A 20,103-nucleotide genomic window follows, 5' to 3' on the forward strand; every position below is an offset into this window, starting at 1 on the left:
ATCCTCCAAACCAAGGCTCCTTGTATAGACTAGAGAAAACCCCATCCCTCTTTCCTTATCCTCTATTCTTGTCCTGTCTTCCCCAATAAACCCCTTACTTGAGAAAGCAAGAGAAGAGAATATTTCATTGAAATCTCCTAGCTCACACTGAGTGAAACTGAAGAAAGGGGGGAGGGGAAGCTGAAAAGCTTTGAAGAGAGGAGGAAGAGGGGGAGGAGCCAGGAGGTATTGAGGGAGGAGGGTAGACAAAACTCTTCATCCATTAGTCACCCAGGAGAATCAATAGACACCCTCTAGTAGTATCATCTTTCTATTACAGTGGGGTATATACATTTCTGATGATTAAATCTAAAAATGGGCAGGGGCAAGTTAATTGACTTTAAGACAGAAGGTAAGGGTTTAAAAAAATTTCTTCTTCAAATAAAATTCTTTCTCACTTCTGGGTTGACAAGAGTTTTGATCTTCCCATTCTTAGGGTGAGACCCTGCTACAAATTTAGATGTTTTTTTTTCCTACAACAGTCTCAATATGGACTAGGGGAAAGAGAGTTTGAGGCTCAGTAATTTGGGGAATAGTGGAAACTATTTTTTACATGTAAGAGGAAGGAGTTAAACTAAATTTAAAATTTTTATTATCAATATCTATATATGTATAAATATCACATTAAGTATTTTATCTGCTCTTTAAAAATCTCAGTTCATACTCTAACAGCATCCAGATTTTAAAGGCCATAGACATAATGAGAATTCCTAATAGAGCCGATCCAAATAAGAATGAAATGTCCCAGAAAGTGAAAAGTCTCTATCACGGAATCTCTAAGATCATATAGAGTTGGGAAGACAGAAGTATGGATTAGACTAAAAGCCTTCCTAAATTCCTTAGAACTCTCAAATACTCAAGAATGTATCACTTCTTAAGGATAGTCACTTGTGTCATGATACGGTAGTGGAGTCAGTAAAAAGTTTAGGTCTATGAAGTAGCCATTGTGAGAAGGCATTTCTGCCCCTACATACAAGCTGGACTTGATAACTTTAGAAGGCCCTTTCATTTCTGAATTTCTACTCAGTTATTGAGGTGGGGCATTTGGGATCAGAAGAAGACTTGTCAGTAATTCATGGTTAAAGCCAGCACTCTGTATCCAGTGTTGTGCCAGGCTTGGACTGCATAGCCAAAGGTTAGCCCAAGAGGAATACAGCTGGGATCATAAATAATGTCATTAGATATGGAGTCAGGAAAACTTAGGTTCAAATCTTGCTTCATATATTTACTAGCTTTGTGACTCTATTTCCTCATCCATAAATGGGGACAATAATAGTACCTACTTCACAAGTGATGATGAGAATCAAATGAGATACTATATCCAGTGCTTTGTAAGACTTAAAGTGTTGTTGTTATAACAAGTGTCAGTACATCAAGACCATAACTTGTAGCCTGTTGGCCTAACTATCATCACTGAGAGTTTGTGATGTCACCACCTCACACTGACTCCTGCCTGAAGCCCAGCATCACCTCAGAGAGAATACTGATGCATGTAACAGCATTTGTCAGCCCCAGAGTCTGACAGGAAAACACTGATACAGGATTGCTGATACAGAAAATTGCTGATACAGGAAAACACACTGATAACTCAATGAGGAGGGAAAAAAACATAACGAACAGGGAAAAAAACATCTTAAGAAATTCAACGTTTCTTTGGTCCCATGAGCTCTGCTAAGAACATGGAAAGAGATTCCAAAACATATTTTTCCACTTCTATTTTGGTTCTCCCTTTAGACTCAAGGATGGAGCTGCAGATGCCTCAGGCAAAGATAAACCCCAGAGCTTCTCCCTGGTGGAGGGTGGGATTGATGTGAGGGAAAAGCCAGTCACCCGTCCACTCTCAAAAGCAAGAGCATTAAAAGGGAAAATGTCCAATATAAGAGACAGTGATGCTTAACTATCTCCTTCTATCACTGCCCCAAACACAGGCGTGACTCCCATTAAAAGCATACAAAGTAGATCTTGGAAAAAGTAGGTGATGTTTCAGCTGCTGGATAGTTCTTCATCAGAACAAGACCTAAGTGCCATTGGGCAAATACTAGCTACTAGTTGACTCCCACCAGTTTGGAGACTAATTCATGTTCAAAGTGATGCTGCTAAACATTCAGAAAAAAATTTCCCAGATGATTCCCGTCATCTTGGTAATGCTCCCACAGTTCTCACCTTCTGTACCCCAAACCCAGAAGCCCCCTTGTTTCCCAAAAACCAGTCCCAGCCTCTCCAGAGATGGAGACCTGGTGATTGGGACTTTTCTCCCCCTGTATTCAATTGAAGTTAGCAGTGTCAGAGGAGCAGGGCTGTTTGAGAGTCATCCTGACAAGGGCTGTAGGGATTACAGGTAAGTACCTGACTGACTATCTGATAAAGGGTTCTTTTTCACTGTAATGATTGAAAAAAAGATCCTGAGAGAAGGAGACCCTTCTTGTTGTCTCTAATTTTCTCTCTGGGATACCTGCCATATCTAGCTCTATGATTGCACCATATGTAAAGATCTTTGATTTAGGCATTTGAGATTGTGGATGAAAAACATTTTTTAAACTTCAAAGAACCACACTACACCCCCATGGGCATGTTTCTTTACCCTATAAGTTGGAGATGATAATATCTCCTATCTCCAGAGTATTTTTGAGGCTCAAATGAGATAATTTTTATGAAGAGCTTTAGAAACTGTAGAAAGGCTACTTATGACTATTTCTATTATTGTTACCTTCTCTGGATCTCAATTTCTTCTTCTGTTAAAGAGCACCTACCTTCCAGGGATCTAGTGGGCATCTCCTGTCATACTCACGCCTCATGAAGAATTACCGGCTCTGTGGATAGTACAATTTAATGTTTTGTTCTGACTTTGCTGCCGCTGGAAAAATATGGATACTACAGCAAGATTTAATGTGTAGAAATGGAAATTCAAAGGAAAATAGATAAGGATATTCTCTCTGGAACCAGAGTTTTGACCTTGCAAATCCAGACCCTTCTACAGGGTTCTTGTTCTTGCAGTGTGATGATGAAATAGCTTGGGAGTCCTAGAGTTGCTAGATCTATGTGGCTAAGACACTGAAGCTGAGTGTGAATGGAAAATGTGTGAAAATGGTCAATGGGAAATTGGACTTCCCCATGAGTCTCTATATCTGTGTGTCTGTGACTACCTACTTTATCTCCTCTCATCCACTGATGACTCTATTCCTGGATTTCCCCTGTAATCTGCTTTTTTACTGCTCATGAGATAGATCTACATTCAGCAGTCAGAATATGGGAAAATTCTGTTTATTACATTTAATTTTATTGTTTCAATCACTTTTAATGTATTCCTTCCTCTGAAAAGGAAGGCATACAAGGCAAGAACTCAAATGGAGTTCAGAAAAAATAATATAAGGACATTCTCAAAGTCACTCTGAAGAACTTTGGCCTCAATTATGAAACATGGGAAACAGTGGCACTGCACCATTGTATGTGATATGTTGGCATCAAAGAGCTGTTGTCCTTCAAAGCAGAAATGCAGTAGCTCAAAAAAAGTGAGATGTACAAATTTAGAAACATTCCTATTGGAGAGGAGGAAGGGGCCACAGCTCAGTAGTTCAGTAGATTGAGAGCCAGGCATAAAGGTTCTGGCTTTGGCCTCAGACGCTTCTTAGATGTGGAATCCTGAGCAAATCTCTACCCCCATGACTTAGCCCTTGTAGTTCTACCTTGGAATCAGTCCATAGTACTGATTCTAAATGGAAAGTAAGGGTTTAAAAAGAGAGACATTTCTAACCCAAATGATCAGAAGGGCTATTTATGCCTAAACTATGGTACAATTTTCTGAGCTCCTATTGGTCTGACCAGTCAATCAGATACACAGTTGATTGATTCCCACATAATGATGTTATTTTGGTCTTCTCTGAGTAAAAAACCAACCACTTCAAGAACCTCTTAATTGGTCTCCATACCTCAAGTGTGTTGAGTATATACTTCTGTATTTGTTCTGTATGTAGTTTATCTGTAAATAGTTATTTATATGTTGTTTCCTCCATTAGAGGGTGAATTTATTGAGAGCAGGCATTGTCACTGTCCTCTATATGTCCTGCACTTATCACAATACCTAGAATATAGTTGGTACTCAATATAAATATTTGTTGACTAACTTACTCATCTCCACTTAACAACCAAAATATTATTCCTAAAGCAAAAGCTGACCATAAATCCCTTCTCAATGAATTCCAATGGCTTCCTAATAACTTCTGAGATAAAATATATACATATATTTTTGAATCAAAGTCACCATATATCTGAGAGATTAGGTTCTTCTCAGAGACACTTCCTATAAATTTTTCCCAGTTTGTTGTTTCCTTTCTAATCTTGGTTGCATTTGTTTTGTTTGTAATTTCTTAAATTTTATGTAATTTTTTGTTTAAATTTTTAAATTAATTAAAAATTTAAAAATTAATTTTAATTTAATGTAAAAAATTATGCATTCCATTTTTTCAATGTTTTCTAGGTCTTCCTTGGTCATAATTTGTTCCCTTATCCATAACTCTGTTTTAACTTGTTTATGCTGTCATCTTTTACTTTGAGATGAAGTATACATATCAACTCTATTTTTGCATATGGTGTGGGATGTTGGTCTTTGCCTAGTTTCTACCATACTTTCCCCCAGTTTTCCAGTAGTTATTTTTGTTTTTGTCAAATAATGATTTCTTCCTGCCCCCTTTCAGTGATAGTATCTTTGGGTTATCAAACATTAGCTGACTCTGAGAAAGGCCTAATCCCTCAAATATATAGATAATTGGTTTATAAAAATGTAAAATGTTCCCCAATTGATGTGGTCAAAGAATATGAACAGACAGCTCTGAGATGAAGAAATTAAAACTATCCCTTTCATATGAACAAATGCTCCAAGATCAATATTGATAAGAGAAATGTAAATTAAAACATCCCAAATTGACTAACATGATCAAAAAGGGAAATGATAAGAGTTGGAAGGGATATAGGAAATGGGGACACTAATACATTGTTGGTGGTACTATAAACTGATATAACCATTCTGGAGAGCAGTATAGAACCATGTCCAAATTGCTATTAAGTTATGCATAAACTTTGACCCCAAAATATCACTAGTAGATTTGTGTCTCAAAGAAATCAGAGATAACAGAAAAGGACTTATCTGCACAAAAATATTTTAGCAGCCCTTTTTGTAGTGGTGAAGAATTAGAAACCGAAGGGCATCCATTACTTGGAGGACAGCTAATGGTTATAATGGAATACTATTGTGCCATAAGAAATGACAAACAGAATGAGTTCAGAAAAACCTGAAAAGAGTTATATGAAGTGATGAAAAGTAAAGTGAGCAGAACCAGGAGAACAATGCATACAGTAATAGAAATATTGTATGATGATCCACTGTGCTCTAAAACATTATCAGTAAAGCAAGTTTCCAAAATATCTATTAGAGATACATGATGAAAAATGCTCTCCAAAATAAAAAAAATTAGAGACTGATTGCTGATCAAAACATAATCTTGCATTTTTTCTCTTTTGTGAGTTTTTATTGCTTGTGAGTACAAATCCACATTGCATGAAATCACTGGTATAATCTATATTAGACTATGTACTGTCTGGGTTAAGGAGTAGGAGGGAGGGAGAGATTCTGAATCATAAAATGTCAGAAAACAGCTCTCAAATTTTGTCTCCACATGTAATTTTTAAAAAAAGAAAAGAAAAAAGGAATCAAAATCTCTCCAAATCTCAGTCCTTACCATGTTTCCAATCTTCTTGTATGTTATTCCACCACTCCCCACCCCATGGATTCTACAATCCACCAATAATGCTGTACTTGATGTTCCTCAGATACTTCCATCTTCACGGCTTTGTACTTATTAGATTTCTACAAGATTAATATCAAAAGATATCTTCCAGAAAGAAGTTTTTCTTAATTCTCCCTCCCAAACCTACTTCTGCTAGTGCCTTCACCCATAAGGTTACTTTCCATCTATTCTGAACTACTCTTATATGTACAAATTTATTCATAAGCAGGTTTTTTCTTTAAAATTCTTTAAAACTTGGATGGAAGTTCCTTGAGGCAGGGAATGTTTTCTTGTATCCCCAGTATCCTACGCAGTGCCTGATTCATATCATTGATTCTAATGGATCATCTTTGAATGCTTTGTTCTTGGTTTCCTACTCTCTGTCCCTCAGGTGGCTACATAAAAATTACCAACAGGTCCTGGCTCTGGTATTTGCTGTGGAGGAGATCAACAAAGACCCAAATCTGTTACCAAATATTTCTTCTCTGGGATTTCACCTCTACAATGCCTACCACAGTGATGAGAGAACTTTGGAGAGCTCCCTGCAATGGCTGTCTGGGCAGGGCCAGCTTGTCCCTAACTACAGCTGCAGGGGCCAGGAGAAGTCTGTGGTTGTCATTGGAGGAGCCACATCAGCTTTGTCTGTCCAGATGGGGACACTGCTTGACCTCTACAAGGTTCCACAGGTGGGGGATACTGAAATTACCACCTTCTGTACCTTTCTCAAACTTCTTAGTCTTGGGAATATCCTTCAGGAATGACCAGATTATGGACTGATGATAGAATTTGTTATCCAATTTTTGGCATGCCTGTGGGTACTAGAGATAAGCTAGACCCATATAAGTGGAAAATAAAGGGGCAAAATGAGAAGTATGTAATACTGTGTGCTAGGCCCTGAAGATAGAAATATGGAAACAGTGCTTGCATTATTTTAAGATCACAGTCAAAGAGGGGATACAACTAGAAGATTGTTTTTAAACCCTTACCTTCCATCTTGGAGTCAATACTGTGTATTGACTCCAAGGCAGAAGAGTGGTGAGGGCTAGGCAATGGGGGTAAAGTGACTTGCCCAGGGTCACACAGCTAGGAAGTGGCTGAGGCCAGATTTGAACCTAGGACCTCCCATCTCTAGGCCTGGTTCTCAATCCACTGAGCTACCCAGCTGCCCCCAACTAGAAGATTTTTATGGGACAAATTGGAGATTATCTCAGGAAGAAAACAATAGCTCTAAAGGGGTCAAGGATGACCTTTTATAGAAGCTAAGATTTTAGATGAGATATGAAAGAAGCTAGAAAAACAAGAAGGTAGAACAAGACATAAAGATGGAAGATGGGTGGAGGGCGGGCCTTGTGGAACAAACAAAAAAGAAATGAATGTTGCTCAATACAGAGTTGTGAAGTGGAATAAAACGTAAGAAGCAAAGAATTGTAGGAAAAGATCAACTTATAAAGTGCTTTCAAAGTCAGAGCATTTTGTTTTTGACCTCAGAGGTAATAGGAGTCACTGGGGTTAATTGACTAAGAAGTGAGTATAGTGCAGTGATTGAAATTCTAGAGAGGTAGTATTTCTTAATTTTAAAATAATTTATTATTTGACCAGTCAAGATGGCCTAATTATGATGAAATGACTCTCTCAACTATCATAAGACAAATGAAAACTCCTGGCTCATGTACCTCTATGCACTTTGGGAAGCTCATTATTCAACTCTTCCATCAAAAATACCAAGACATCTCTAACTGGCAATCAGTTAATTAGGAGGTGGTCAACCAGATCCTTAGTTCTTCCCCAAACTGATAGGTGAAGTTTTGCACATACACCAGAACAGTATCATCACAGAACTTTCCTCTCAACTTGAGTCTATCAAAGGGCCGTATTCTTTAGGACAAGAAGAATGAAAACAAAACACCTCTAGTCAGAATGAAAAATTCTCCCTAATATACAGGAACTGGTTTGGATGCTTCATAATGTAGGATCCTGATATATAATAATACAGTATATGAAAAACAAATTCTCCCAATACTTAAAACTGAATTTAGGAAGATTACTTTGGCTGCTATAGAGAGGATGGAAGTGAGTGGGCAAAGTCCTGAGGCAGAGAGACCAACCAAAAGGCTATTCAAATAGAATAGATGTGAGCTAATGAGTATCTCTACTAGGGTGCCGGCAGTGTCAGAGGAAAGTATACAAAGATGTTACAATGTTAGAAACTACAGGACTTGACAACAGGTTAGATATGGAAAGGTGGAGGAGTGAGAAAGGGATGAATCCAAAATGACACCTAGGTTTAAAGTCTTGATGATTAAGAGGATGTTAGTTAGTGTCCCCAACAATAACAGGCAAATTAAGAAAGAGGAAAAGGATTAAGGTGGGAAGATTTTATTTTGAAGGGCAGCTAATGAGTTCAATTTGAGATCCATTGGATTTAAGATGTCTATGAGAAATTCAGTTCACAATGTCTAATAGTCAATGGGAGATGCAACACTAAAGGTCAGGAGAAATGCTAGGGCTGTATAAGTAAATCTGAAATGCTGAACCAACAAGACGTGTCCACTAATAGGATATAGAGAGCTTAAAGGAAAGGATCCAGTCAAAGATGACTGTGAGGTTATGAATATTAGTGCCAGGGAGGATGAAATGGATGATGTTAAAAGAAAAAAGAAAGTATGGAGGAATTTGGGGCTAGGAGAGTAGTGAGCCCCATTTTCTTTTTTTAAACTATTTTCCATTATTTGTAAAAGCAATTTTTGTTAAAGCAATTTTAACATTCTTTTAAAAAAATCTAGCCAAATTCTTCTCTCCCTTAGCCCCTCCTTGAGAAAGCAATCAATTTTATACAATTTATACATGTGAAGTCATAAAAAACACATTTATATATTAGTCCTGTTGCCAAAGAAAACATAGTCCAAAGGGGGGAAAAAACAAGATGAATTATTTTAATTTTTTTAAACTTTCACTTCTATCCACATTCAGGCTCCATCAGTATTCTCTGGAGCTGATTAGCATTTTTATAATAAGAAATTCCAGTTCATGTAAGCCATTTCAGGTCTTTTCTGAATGCATACTGTTTGTTATTTCTTATAGCAAAACAGTATTTCATCACAATCATATATACCCCATCTTGTTCATCTATTCCCCAACTGATTGGCATCCACTCAATTTCCAATTCTTTGCCTCTATTCAAAGAACTACTATAAATATTTTTGTATATTCAAGTGCTTTTTCTTTTTTTTAAATCTCTTTGGGATGTAGATCTAATAGTGGTATTTCTGAATCAGAGGATATGCATAGTTTCATAACCCTTTGGGTACAAGTATAAATTGCTCTTCAGAAAGGTTGAATGAGTTCACAATTCAATTAAAAGAGCTTTAGTGTCCCAATTTTCCCACTTCCCCTCTAATATTGGTCACTTTCCATTTCTGTCATATTAAACATTCTAACAGGTGTGAGGTGATTCTGAAGAATTATTTTAATTTACATTTCTCTAATCAAAAGCTATTCAAAGAATTTTTCATATGAATAAAAGTAACTTTGATGTCTTCATCTCAAAATTGCCTGTTCATATCCTTTGACCACTTGTCAATTGGGGAATGCTTTGTAGTCTTATAAATTTCCCTCTGTTCTCTCTATATATTTGAGAAATTATACCTTTATAAGAGAAATTTGCTATGAAATTTTTGTCCCAATTTTCTGTATTCCTTTTAATTTTGGATGAATTGATTTTGATTGTACAACCCCTTTTTAATATATGTAATCAAAAAATACTTTAATATCCTATGCTATCTCTTCTTTGGTCATAAATTCTTCCTTTTTCTATAGATCTTATAGGGGAACATACTCCCCAAATTTGCTTATTGTATAACCCTTTATATTTAAATCAGGTAACCACTTAATCTTATCATGGAAATGCTGTAAATATTGACCGATTCCTAGTTTCTGCCAAACTGCTTTAGAGTTTTCCCAACAATTTTTGTAAGCACTAATTTCCTGTTTCAAAATTTTGGATTTGGGGGTTTATCAAACACTAGATTTGTATAGTCATTTACTACTGTTTATTGTGTACCTAATCTATTGCACTGATACACCACTCTGTTTATCAGACAATAAAAGACTGATTACCACTACTTTGTAATAGAGTTTGAGATCTGCTAAGTCACCTTCGAGCACATTTTTCATTGATTCCTTGATATTAATTTTTGTTCTTCCATATTAATTTTATTTTTTAGCTTTTTAAATAATTTATTAGTTTCATTGGTATGATATTGAATAAGTAAAATTTAGGTAGAATCATGATTTTATTTCATTTGCTTGGCTACTAAAAGCTATTAATATTTACAATTGTTTAGATCAGAATTCATATGAAAAGTGTCTTTTTATAATTGTGTTCATATAGTTCCAGGGTTTTTCATGGCAGGAACCCACCCCCAGGTATTTATACAGTGTACAGTTATTTCCAATGGAATTTCCTTTTCTATCTCCTGCTACTGGACTTTGTTGACAATATATAGAGATTCTTATGATTTACATTGGTTTATTTTATATCCTGCAACTATGCAGAATTTGGTTTTTGACATTCTCAGTTTTTAGGATTCTATTATATTCTTTCCAATTAATTTAAAATATCACTTTCCACAGAACTTTGTTGAATATAATTTTTATTGCATTATAATCTGAAATGAATGCAGTCAGCTATTCTTGCAGAAGAAAAACATATGATCGATCATATGGTTCGATGGGGATATGATTGGGGTATCGGTGTTAAAAGATCACTCTATTGCAAATATGAATAATATGTAAATAGGTATTGAACAATGACACATGTATAACCCAGTGGAATTGCTTGTCAGCTCTGGGAGTGAGGAGAAAAAAGGGGTGGGGAAAATCTTGAATTATGTAACCATGGAAAAAATATTCTAAATAAATAAGTTTTTATATAACTCTGCTTTTCTACATTTGGTTACAAGATTTTCATGCCCTAATATATGGCCAATGTTTGCAGGGGCTATATACTGCTGAGAAAAAAAAATATATATATATATATATTTTTTTCCTTTCTAGTTCAATTTACTTTTCTCCAGAGAGAAACCACCATCACTATTATATCCAACTTTTCTAAAGTTCCACTTATCTCCTATACTTTCTTCTTGTTTATTTTCTTATTGGATTTATTTAATTCTCAGTGAGCAAAATTGAGGTCTCCCACTAGTATAGCTTTCTATTTCCTCTTGTAACTGATTTGACTTCTTTCAAAATTTAGATACTACATAACATTTTGGTGCATATGTGTTTAGTATCAATATTACTTCTTTGCTTATGCTACCTTTTATCAAGGTCTACTTTTCTTCCTTATCTCTTAATTAGATCTATTTTGCTTTTACTTTTTCTGAAACATGATTGCAACCTTGGCTTTTTCCCTACTTCACACTAATAGATTCTGCTCCAGCCCTTACCTTTATTCTGTGTGTATCACTCTTTCTCAAGTGTGTTTCTTGTAAACAGCATATTGTTCAGTTCTGGGTTTTAAAAATCTACTCTGCTACCCATTTCCATTTCATATTCCGCTATGGTTTCTAACTGTGTATTGCCCTCCATCCTATTTTTCTCCTGTTTGTTCTTCCCTTTCTCTCTGTATCCTTTTATCCTGTCCTTCTTTAAAAGTGTTTTGCTTCTAAACACCACCTCTCCAAATCTGTCTTGCGTTTTATTAGCTCCCCTTTCTCTCATTCTTCTCTTTTGCTATTTCCCTGTAAGTCAAGCTATATTTCTTTATCCAATTGCGTTTGTATGTTATTCCTTCTTTGACATAATTCTGATGAAAGAAAGGTTCAAATGGTACATACTACCTGCAACTTCACCTCCACTGCAAAAGCTCTTCCTTTTGTACCTCTTATATGATGCAATTTCCCCCATTCTATCTCTTCTTTCCCCTTCTGCCAGTGAGTGCCTCCTTCTTTCTCATCTTCTATTTTTTTATTATCTCATTATAGACAACTTACACCCATGCCTTCTATCAATATAGATTCCTTCAAACTGCACTAATAATAACAAAGTTCTTGGGAATTAAAAGTAGCATCTTCTCATGTAGAAATATAAACAATCTTTCCAACATTTGCCATTTTCTTTCATTGTTATCTTTACCAATCAGGTAAGTGTGAGGTGGAGCCTTATAGTTTCTTTCTTTTATATTTCTCAAATTATTCCTAAGGTAAAAGATTGTTTCCCATGGCCTTTTTGACAACTAACTATTTATATCTTTTAATTATTTATCAGTTGGGGAATTAATAGTATTTTTATAAAGGTGAATTCACTCCTCAGATATCTTGAAAATTAGACTTTTATCCAAGGAATTTGCTTCAAGGATTTCCCAATCATTTATCTATTTCCCTTCTAATTTTATCTGACTTTCTATTGTTTCTTCAAAAACTTTAATTTTATGTAGTTTAAATTGTTCATTTTATCACCTGTGATCCTCTTTATCCTCTGATTAATCAGGAATTTTTCCCCTATCAATATATCTGAAAACTATTTTTCTCTTTGTGCCTCAAATTTGTTTTTTATTTCATACCTTGTGTCTAAGGTATGTACCTGTTTGCAGGTTATCTTGGTGCAAGATGTAAAATTTTGGCCTGTACCTTGTTACTGTCAGGCTGTTTTTCAGTTTCCCAGTAAGTTTTGTTAAAGAGTGAGTTCTTGCCCTAGTAACTGGTGTCTGTAGGTTTATCCAACATTAGGCTACTGTCACCATTTACTTCAGTATGTCATGTAGTTCATCTTTTCCATTGTCCAGCCTAGATTTCTTACATAATACTAAATTGTTTCAAGGATTACTGCTCTGTAGTAAAGTTTGGTATCTTGTACTTTTTGGTCCTTCCCCCATTTACTTATAATATTTCTCTTGAGATTGTTGATATTTTATCCTTCTAGGTGAGATTAATTTTTATTTTTTCTATATAGATGAAGTAAAACTTGGTAATTTGCACTGCATACATGAATTAGCTTTGATATTGTAAACATAAGCAGAGAATTCTTCAACCACAACCTTTCTTCTAACACAAAATGGTTTGCTGCTAGTTTGTACTTTGTTGAAATTTCTTCACCAATATCAAAGATGCAGAAACCAAAATGTCCCATTTTTTTTCTTTCACATCCAGATCAGCTATGGTCCTTTTGACTCTATCTTGAGTGATGAGAGCCAGTTTCCTTTTCTCTACCAGCTGGCCCACAAGGATTCCTCTTTGTACCATGGTATGGTTCAATTAATGATACATTTTGAATGGACATGGGTAGGTCTAGTGACCACAGATGATATGAGAGGTGAGGAATTCCTCTGGAACTTAAGAAGGGACATGATAAAGCATGGAATCTGTCTGGCCTTTGCTGAAAAGATCCCAGTCAGTGAGAGAAGACACACAGAATCTCAGGATATGTTTGTGCCACGTATTATGCAATCCTCAGTCAAAGTTATCGTCATTCATGGTGACACAGATTCACTGATGATCCTTAGATATTCACAGCCTATTGACATCTTCCTGTGGAAGGTCTGGATCTCTACATATCATTGGGACATCACCATGAGACCCCAGTGGCATGATGGCTACAGTTTCCATGGGGCACTTTCATTTTCACAGATGACAAAAGATGTGCCTGGTTTCAAGACCTTTATCAGAACTGTGAACCCAGACAAATACCCAGAGGACATTTTACTTAAGGACTTCTGGTGCTCAGCATTCAAAGATCAAGAGAAACTTGAAAATCAGGATCAAAAGGAATGCTCACCAAATACCTCTTTGGAGGCTCTATCTCTGCGTTTCTTTGACATGACTATGACTAGTCTGAGTTACACCATCTACAATGCTGTGCATGCTGTGGCCAGGGCCCTCCATGAAATGCTCCTGATGGCATCAGAGAAAGAATCTATAAGAGATGGAGAAAGTTGGACTCTTCAGCCATGGCAGGTAACATTTAGGGCTGACTAGTTGCCATTTACTGTGGTAGGTAATGGATATACATGCGTCAAGAACCTGTCATTTAATCAGTGTGGAAACCTCCCCACTCAATTCAGTTCACAATTTTTCTATAACAGATAATCTTAGAATTTTCTTATAAATCTATTAATGAATCCACAGTATTTTTTGGCTTTAATATTGGCCAAACACTAGGCTAGGTGCTACAAATATAAGGAAGGAGAATGAAATAATTCAGACAAGATAATAGAGTTGGGCATACAGGACACTAATATTTTGGAGGGAGAGTGGTGGTGGTGGTGGTAGTCTCTCAGTGACCGGAATGACTATTGTCTTTGTGCAGTTTCATCTACGGTGTACCCTCATGTGGCTTTGAAGTCCAAAGACTGAGGCGCAGAGTTTGTGGCACATGGGGCCTGGGATGCCAATTGTTACGGGAGGTGTGGTTGTGGCCTGGTGTCGGCGTTCACATGCAGCGGCAAGATGTCGATGTCACTCATCTTCAAAGGTGGTGGCGGCATGGTGAATGTGGGTTCACCAGCTGCTTCTGTCAGAGGCAACGAGTTCTAGTTGCTTTGGTGTAATACCAGCCCACTTCAAGTTGGACTTTAGCTGATCCTTGAATCTTTTCTTTGGTCGACCTTGTTTCCTGAGTCCAGCTGACAGTTCACCGTAGAATACCTGTCTTGGTATTCGCTGTGGGTCCATGTGGATGACGTGTCCAGACCATCGCAGCTGGGTTTTGAGGACCAGGACTTCGATGCTGGTGGAGTTGGCTCTGTTGAGGACTTCCTGGTTGGTGATTCGGTCCTGCCATCGAATCCTCATGATTGACCGGAGGGAGCGTTGGTGGAATTGCTCCAGCTGTTTCATGTGCTTCCGGTACAGGGTCCATGTCTCACAACCGTACAGGAGCAAGCTGAGGACCACTGGTTATACACTTTGAGCTTCGTTGCAGTGCTTACACTGCTGTGTTGGAGGACTTTGGAGCGCAGCTGCCTGAGTGCCTGGCTGGCCTTTTGGATCCTGACATTGATCTTGTGGTCTAGGGACCCATCATTGGTGATGGTGCTGCCCAGGTACTTGAAAGTGTTGACATTAGAAAGCTGCGTGCCGTCAATTGTAATGCATGGCTGGTTCGTTGGCCTCCCTGGTGCAGGTTGGAACAGCACCTCTGTTTTGCTGAGGCTGATAGTCAGGCCAAACAGTTTTGTTGCGGTGGAAAACCTGTCCACAATGGTTTGGAGATGATTTTCTTGGTGGGCCATGAGAGCACAGTCATCTGCAAAGAGAGCTTCCAGGATGAGTCTCTCTGTTGGCTTTGTTTTTGTAGTCAGGTGGTGAAGGTCGAATAGTGAGCCATCCAGTCGGTATTTGATGTAGATGCCCAGGTCTAGATCCATCACAGCATGTCGTAATACTTGGGTGAAGTATTGGTTGAATAGCACCGGAGCAAGGACTCAGCCTTGTTTCACGCCATTGGAGATGTTCAAGCGATTGGAAGTCTCTCCATCAGATAAGACTTCCCCTGTCATGTTGACATGAAAGAGCTGGATCAGTTTGACGAATTTTGCTGGGCAACCGAGCTTGCTGAGGATCACCCACAATGCGTCCCTGTTCACTGTGTCGAACGCCTTTGTCAGGTCTATGAAGACAATGTAGAGACTTAGGTTCTGCTCAAGGCATTTTTCCTGCATTTGCCTCACTGTGAAGACCATGTCGATGGTGCTGCAATCTGGTCGGAAGCCACATTGTGATTCAGGCAGGTTCTGCTCTGAAACAGATGACAGGAGTCTGTTGAGTATAACATGGGCAAGGATCTTTCCAGCAGTGAAGAATAGTGAGATGCCTCTGTAGTTGTCACAGGCTGCTCATGAGCCTTTGTTCTTGTATAGGGCTATGATGCAGGCATCTCTGAGTTCTGGGGGCATGTCTTCCTCTTCCCATATGCTGGTCAGCACTATGTGGAATGCCTGGAGTGCCTTTCCATTTAAGGCCTTGTACACCTCGGTTGGGATCCCGTCTTTACCGGGTGCCTTGCCTGCACTCATTTGTTTAATGGCTTTTTGGACTTCCTCTATTGAAGGAGGGATGTCAACTTGTTCAATGGTGCGGTTTTGGGGGATCTGGTCAAGGGTGCTTTGGTCGACTGAAGAGGGTCGGTTGAGAAGCTGACTGAAGTGTTCTTTCCACCTGTTGCTGATGCCTTTTTTATCTTTTATGAGAGTGTCACCATCAGAGGATAGCAAGGGAGTAGTGGTGGGTTTTAATGGCCCATAGACAGTCTTGAGGGCACTGAAAAATTGTTTGTAGTTTTTCGTATCAGCAAAATGCTGGATTTCTTCTGCCTTTTTTTCCCACCATCGGTTTTGCATCTTCCTGATCTCATGCTGCGCCATAGCTTGGAGAGACTTGAATCTGTCCTTTTTAGGAGCAGAGTTTGGGTTATTTTGCCACTCCATAAAGGCTTTGTTCTTTTTGCTCAATAGGTCTTCAATAGCAGTGTTGTTCTCGTTGAATCAGTCCTGGTGGTTGCATTGTTTGGGGCCTAGGACTGCCTTTGATGTTTCCTTCACTGTGTCTCTGAACTGGTTTCATTTCTCGGTTGAGCTTCCAGTGAGTGGTCCCTTGGCAGACAGGTTGGAGGGAGAAGAGATCTCCAAAAGTGATGGAGAAGGAGATGTTGAGCTTGTAACATGGAAGGGATGGATTCTGTGTGGAGAAAATGATCAGGGTATAAATTCAAGGCACGGGGAGGCATAAAGCAAGTTTACAAATACCTAGAGATGAGAGACAAAATGTCTTGTGTTCAAAATGGGGGTGCAGCTTATTGGTAGAGCAGAGTGCAAGAGGAGTCACATGAAATGACACTGGAAAGATTAGTTGGTGTCAGGTTGCAAAGTGCTTTAAAAGTTCAAAAGAAAAATGTATATTGTATTGTCAAGATGATAGGAAGCTACCATAAAAGGGAAAGGATGTGAGGGTTGATGTGTAGAGGAAGAAATGTCAGGATTGTTAACTGATTGGCTATGGATGTGGAAGAAAGTCAACTATCCAAGAATAATTCCAATGAAATGCTTGGATTTGGCAAAGAGTTGTGATCTGTAGAGAGGATCATGGTTTCTATTTTATTTACCTCTTAGAGCCACTCAGTTAAAGAAGTGTTAGAGGAATTTTGAACCTCAGTTCCACCATTCTCTCAACTCTGCAGTTGCTGTGGATAACATGAACAATGCATAACAATGAAAGAAATTAAATCTCTGCCTTTGTGAAACTAGGGGTAAAAGGGCACAAAGATAAGTAAATAGAAGATCCTTTAATGTTGGTGAAACCCTGACATGGAGGGGGAATGTCAGGAAAGTTTTCACAGATAATGTAGCTGTTGAACTGAGACTTAAAGAACTCAAGAGTGGAAGGAAACTTTTTAACACCATATTTTGATTTTGAGGCTCAAGATTCTTTCATTAAACATTATTGGAAATCCAAACATTCTAATTTAGAGAAAGAAATTTTCTAACTTCCATAGTCTGCCTATGCTCTCAGACATCTCTGTCCCCTAGACAATCTCAGGTGATATCTTGAAGGAGTCTTTAACCAGAAAAAAAGGTCATAACATGTGAAAGTACAGTTTGGGGTTAACACTGTGGAACAATATAGCATATCCAGGTTAAGATGAATAAAGAATCTCTTGAGGAAGTGTCATGATTCAAATATGTATTTTTCATATACTGGAAGTAATTACCATAATTTAAATATAACTCTGGTGTCAAAAACTGAAACTATAAATTTTCATTTCATGGGACACCTTCAAAATAACCAAGACCTACTTGTAGTAACTACCCTATTCATTCCTTTATCACTGGACTCTCCAAAGGTTGAAAAGACTTCCTTCTTTTGGTCAGCATCTTAGTCCCTGATGGAAAAAAGGGACAAGGCCCTTAGATGGATCTTGGCACCACTCACTTCAGAAGGGTGGAAAGGCAATGCTCCTATGTCAAGTTTGGTTATCACTTGTGATCCATTTCCTGGGACTTTGGCCTTTGCTCTTACTTTATACACATTTTCAAACAGAAAAGAGTTTGGAAAGAACTGTTACACAGGAACTCACTTCTTAATATTTTTAATTAAATTTCTAGAGGATTAATATGCATCTACATTAGGGATTCTAAAATCAGCTGGCCAAAGTTCAGCAAGTTCTCCTCTAGGCCACCTAGCCATATGAGATAAAGTCTCCCAGAGAATCATCAACTTTCTTGCAGAGAGATGATCACAGACTTATCTGGGCCTGTGTGGAAAATCAGTTCAAATAGTTAAAGACAATTCCATTCAAGGATTGAAAAGCCCCAGTGGCCAATAGGGTGGGGGACTTTACTAGGCCTTCTGTCACCAGCATCCACTTCCACCAAAAGGCCTACACACTCCTGACTCTCTGTGCCTGTTCCCCTCAGAAATATAATGAACACATAAATACAGAGAGACTTATACACGTTACCATTGAGTCAGGTTTTCTTCATAGCATTTGATAGAAGAGCTGACTCTGGAAGTGAGGATAGGCTAGACGTGGGTATGAGAACTGTGGGATTTATTTGCCTAGCTAGAGGAATGCTGTTGTGAACACTATGTGAAGGACTGAATGAATCCTCCTTGCTCAGAATTCAATTCACATCATTTTCATAAATATTTAGTGAACTACTTACTGTTTGCTGTAAATTAAACTACTGTCCTTGGTGCTGAAAACATGAAATTGTCTCCCTATAGATTCTATTTTCTAGAAGTGTTCCCAGGATATACATTACCCCTACTGCCACCAAAAAAGAGCACAAGCTTCAGGTCATGAGCCCTAGGATCTCCTGTATAGCCCAGAAGGATTGCTTTGGGAGGATCCCTGCCATTTGGCACCAGAAAGTGACTATTATTTCTCTCCCTTTTAGCTCCACTCCTTTTTGAAGAATACCCAGTTTATCAACAGTGCTGGTGACCAGGTGTTTGTGGTTGACTCAGAAAATTCTGAGGCCCAATATGACATTATGAAATATCTGTTCTTCCAAAATGAGACTGAAACTCTGGTGAAAGTGGGACAGTTTATCCCCAATGCTCCCCTTGGTCAAGATTTCACCATTTGTGAAGAGGAGATAGTGCAGAGCTGGTTTGAGTCAAAGGTCAGAAACATTTTCATAGTTGTATCCCATGGTATGGGGATAAGTATCAACTGGATAACCATGTAGACATGTAAATACATCTTATTTCTCAGGTCATTTACATAAAGAGCTTTTTTAATGTTAAAATCACGCATAAATGTTAGCTATTTTTATTAATTGCAGCGAAACCATATTTCAATAGAAAAAATCACTTGACTTCAGTTAAAGCAAAATCATTCAGTTATCTTCAAGTTCTGCCTAACTGAACTGAACCATGGGCTTGACTACTTCTTTTATAAAATTGGTGTATTTCTGAAAATTCCAAAACAATTTGACTTACCAAATTGTACTTAGCAATTACTGTGGAAATTGCTATTTATTTTCCATTGAAAAATCAACTCCATCACATCCTTCAATTCTGTATGGCTTACTGCATATGAGGATAAAAATTAATTGGAGATATTGTAGATTAGTAGTCTGCACTCTCACAATCAGTGTTGTTACAGTGAGCAAAACTACATTCATAATTATTTGATGTTATATCTGAAAGGGATTTTTGAGTTCCTCCAATTCCTTTTATAGATAAAGAATCTGAAACCAAAGGCAGAGGAACATCTCAGCCAGTCATATTGCTGCTGATTGGCAGAGCCATAAAGATACCTTGGGCCCACTGAGGTAAAGCACCAAAAAAGACAGGACTGAATTTGATCATTTGGCAAGGCCAGATTTCAAGATAACTACAGGCCTTTATTAGGAGCCAAGGTTAAATCCAAGATAATAAGTTAAGTCATCCCTCAAGTGGGCTTCAGCTGTCTGGACAAACTCCTCTGACAAACAATATCTGTAAGACAGCACTATTTTAGGCAAGAGACCTTGAAACATTCTCTTTAATAGAGACATGTATGCAAAAAACAAAAACCCTTTGTATTGTATATGACCCAATCAGACCTCTTCCCCCTCCTCCTCATCTTCCTCCTTGCTACTTCCTAACTCATGATTGACTAATGATCTTGTAATGTCTGTGATCCCCACCTGGCTTCAATAATGTAATGCTTCTTTAGTTACTAGTGCAAATTCCTTATAAATATTAGACCTGTATGATCAATAAACTGAAATCTGTGATCCCATTCATGGCCCCCTCCACCCTTTCATTTTCTCATCTGCATGGACCCTTCCTCTTTCTTC

At 37.9% G+C, this 20,103-nt stretch overlaps 1 protein-coding gene across 1 annotated transcript in view; it reads left to right on the forward strand.

Annotated features, from left to right (window-relative positions):
- The first annotated feature begins 2,162 nt into the window (after positions 1 to 2,162).
- The window catches only part of VN2R542 (vomeronasal 2 receptor 542), a 22,976-nt gene continuing 5,035 nt past the window's right edge, over positions 2,163 to 20,103 (forward strand). Inside the window, exons 1-4 of the mRNA NM_001099544.1 lie at positions 2,163 to 2,377; positions 6,211 to 6,505; positions 12,968 to 13,771; positions 18,712 to 18,939. Of these exons, the coding sequence (NP_001093014.1) occupies positions 2,163 to 2,377; positions 6,211 to 6,505; positions 12,968 to 13,771; positions 18,712 to 18,939 (1,542 nt within the window). The remainder of the gene's footprint in view (positions 2,378 to 6,210; positions 6,506 to 12,967; positions 13,772 to 18,711; positions 18,940 to 20,103) is intronic.

The sequence above is a fragment of the Monodelphis domestica genome, chromosome 3 (genome assembly GCF_027887165.1).
Source record: "Monodelphis domestica isolate mMonDom1 chromosome 3, mMonDom1.pri, whole genome shotgun sequence".
Taxonomy (NCBI): Eukaryota; Metazoa; Chordata; class Mammalia; order Didelphimorphia; family Didelphidae; genus Monodelphis; species Monodelphis domestica.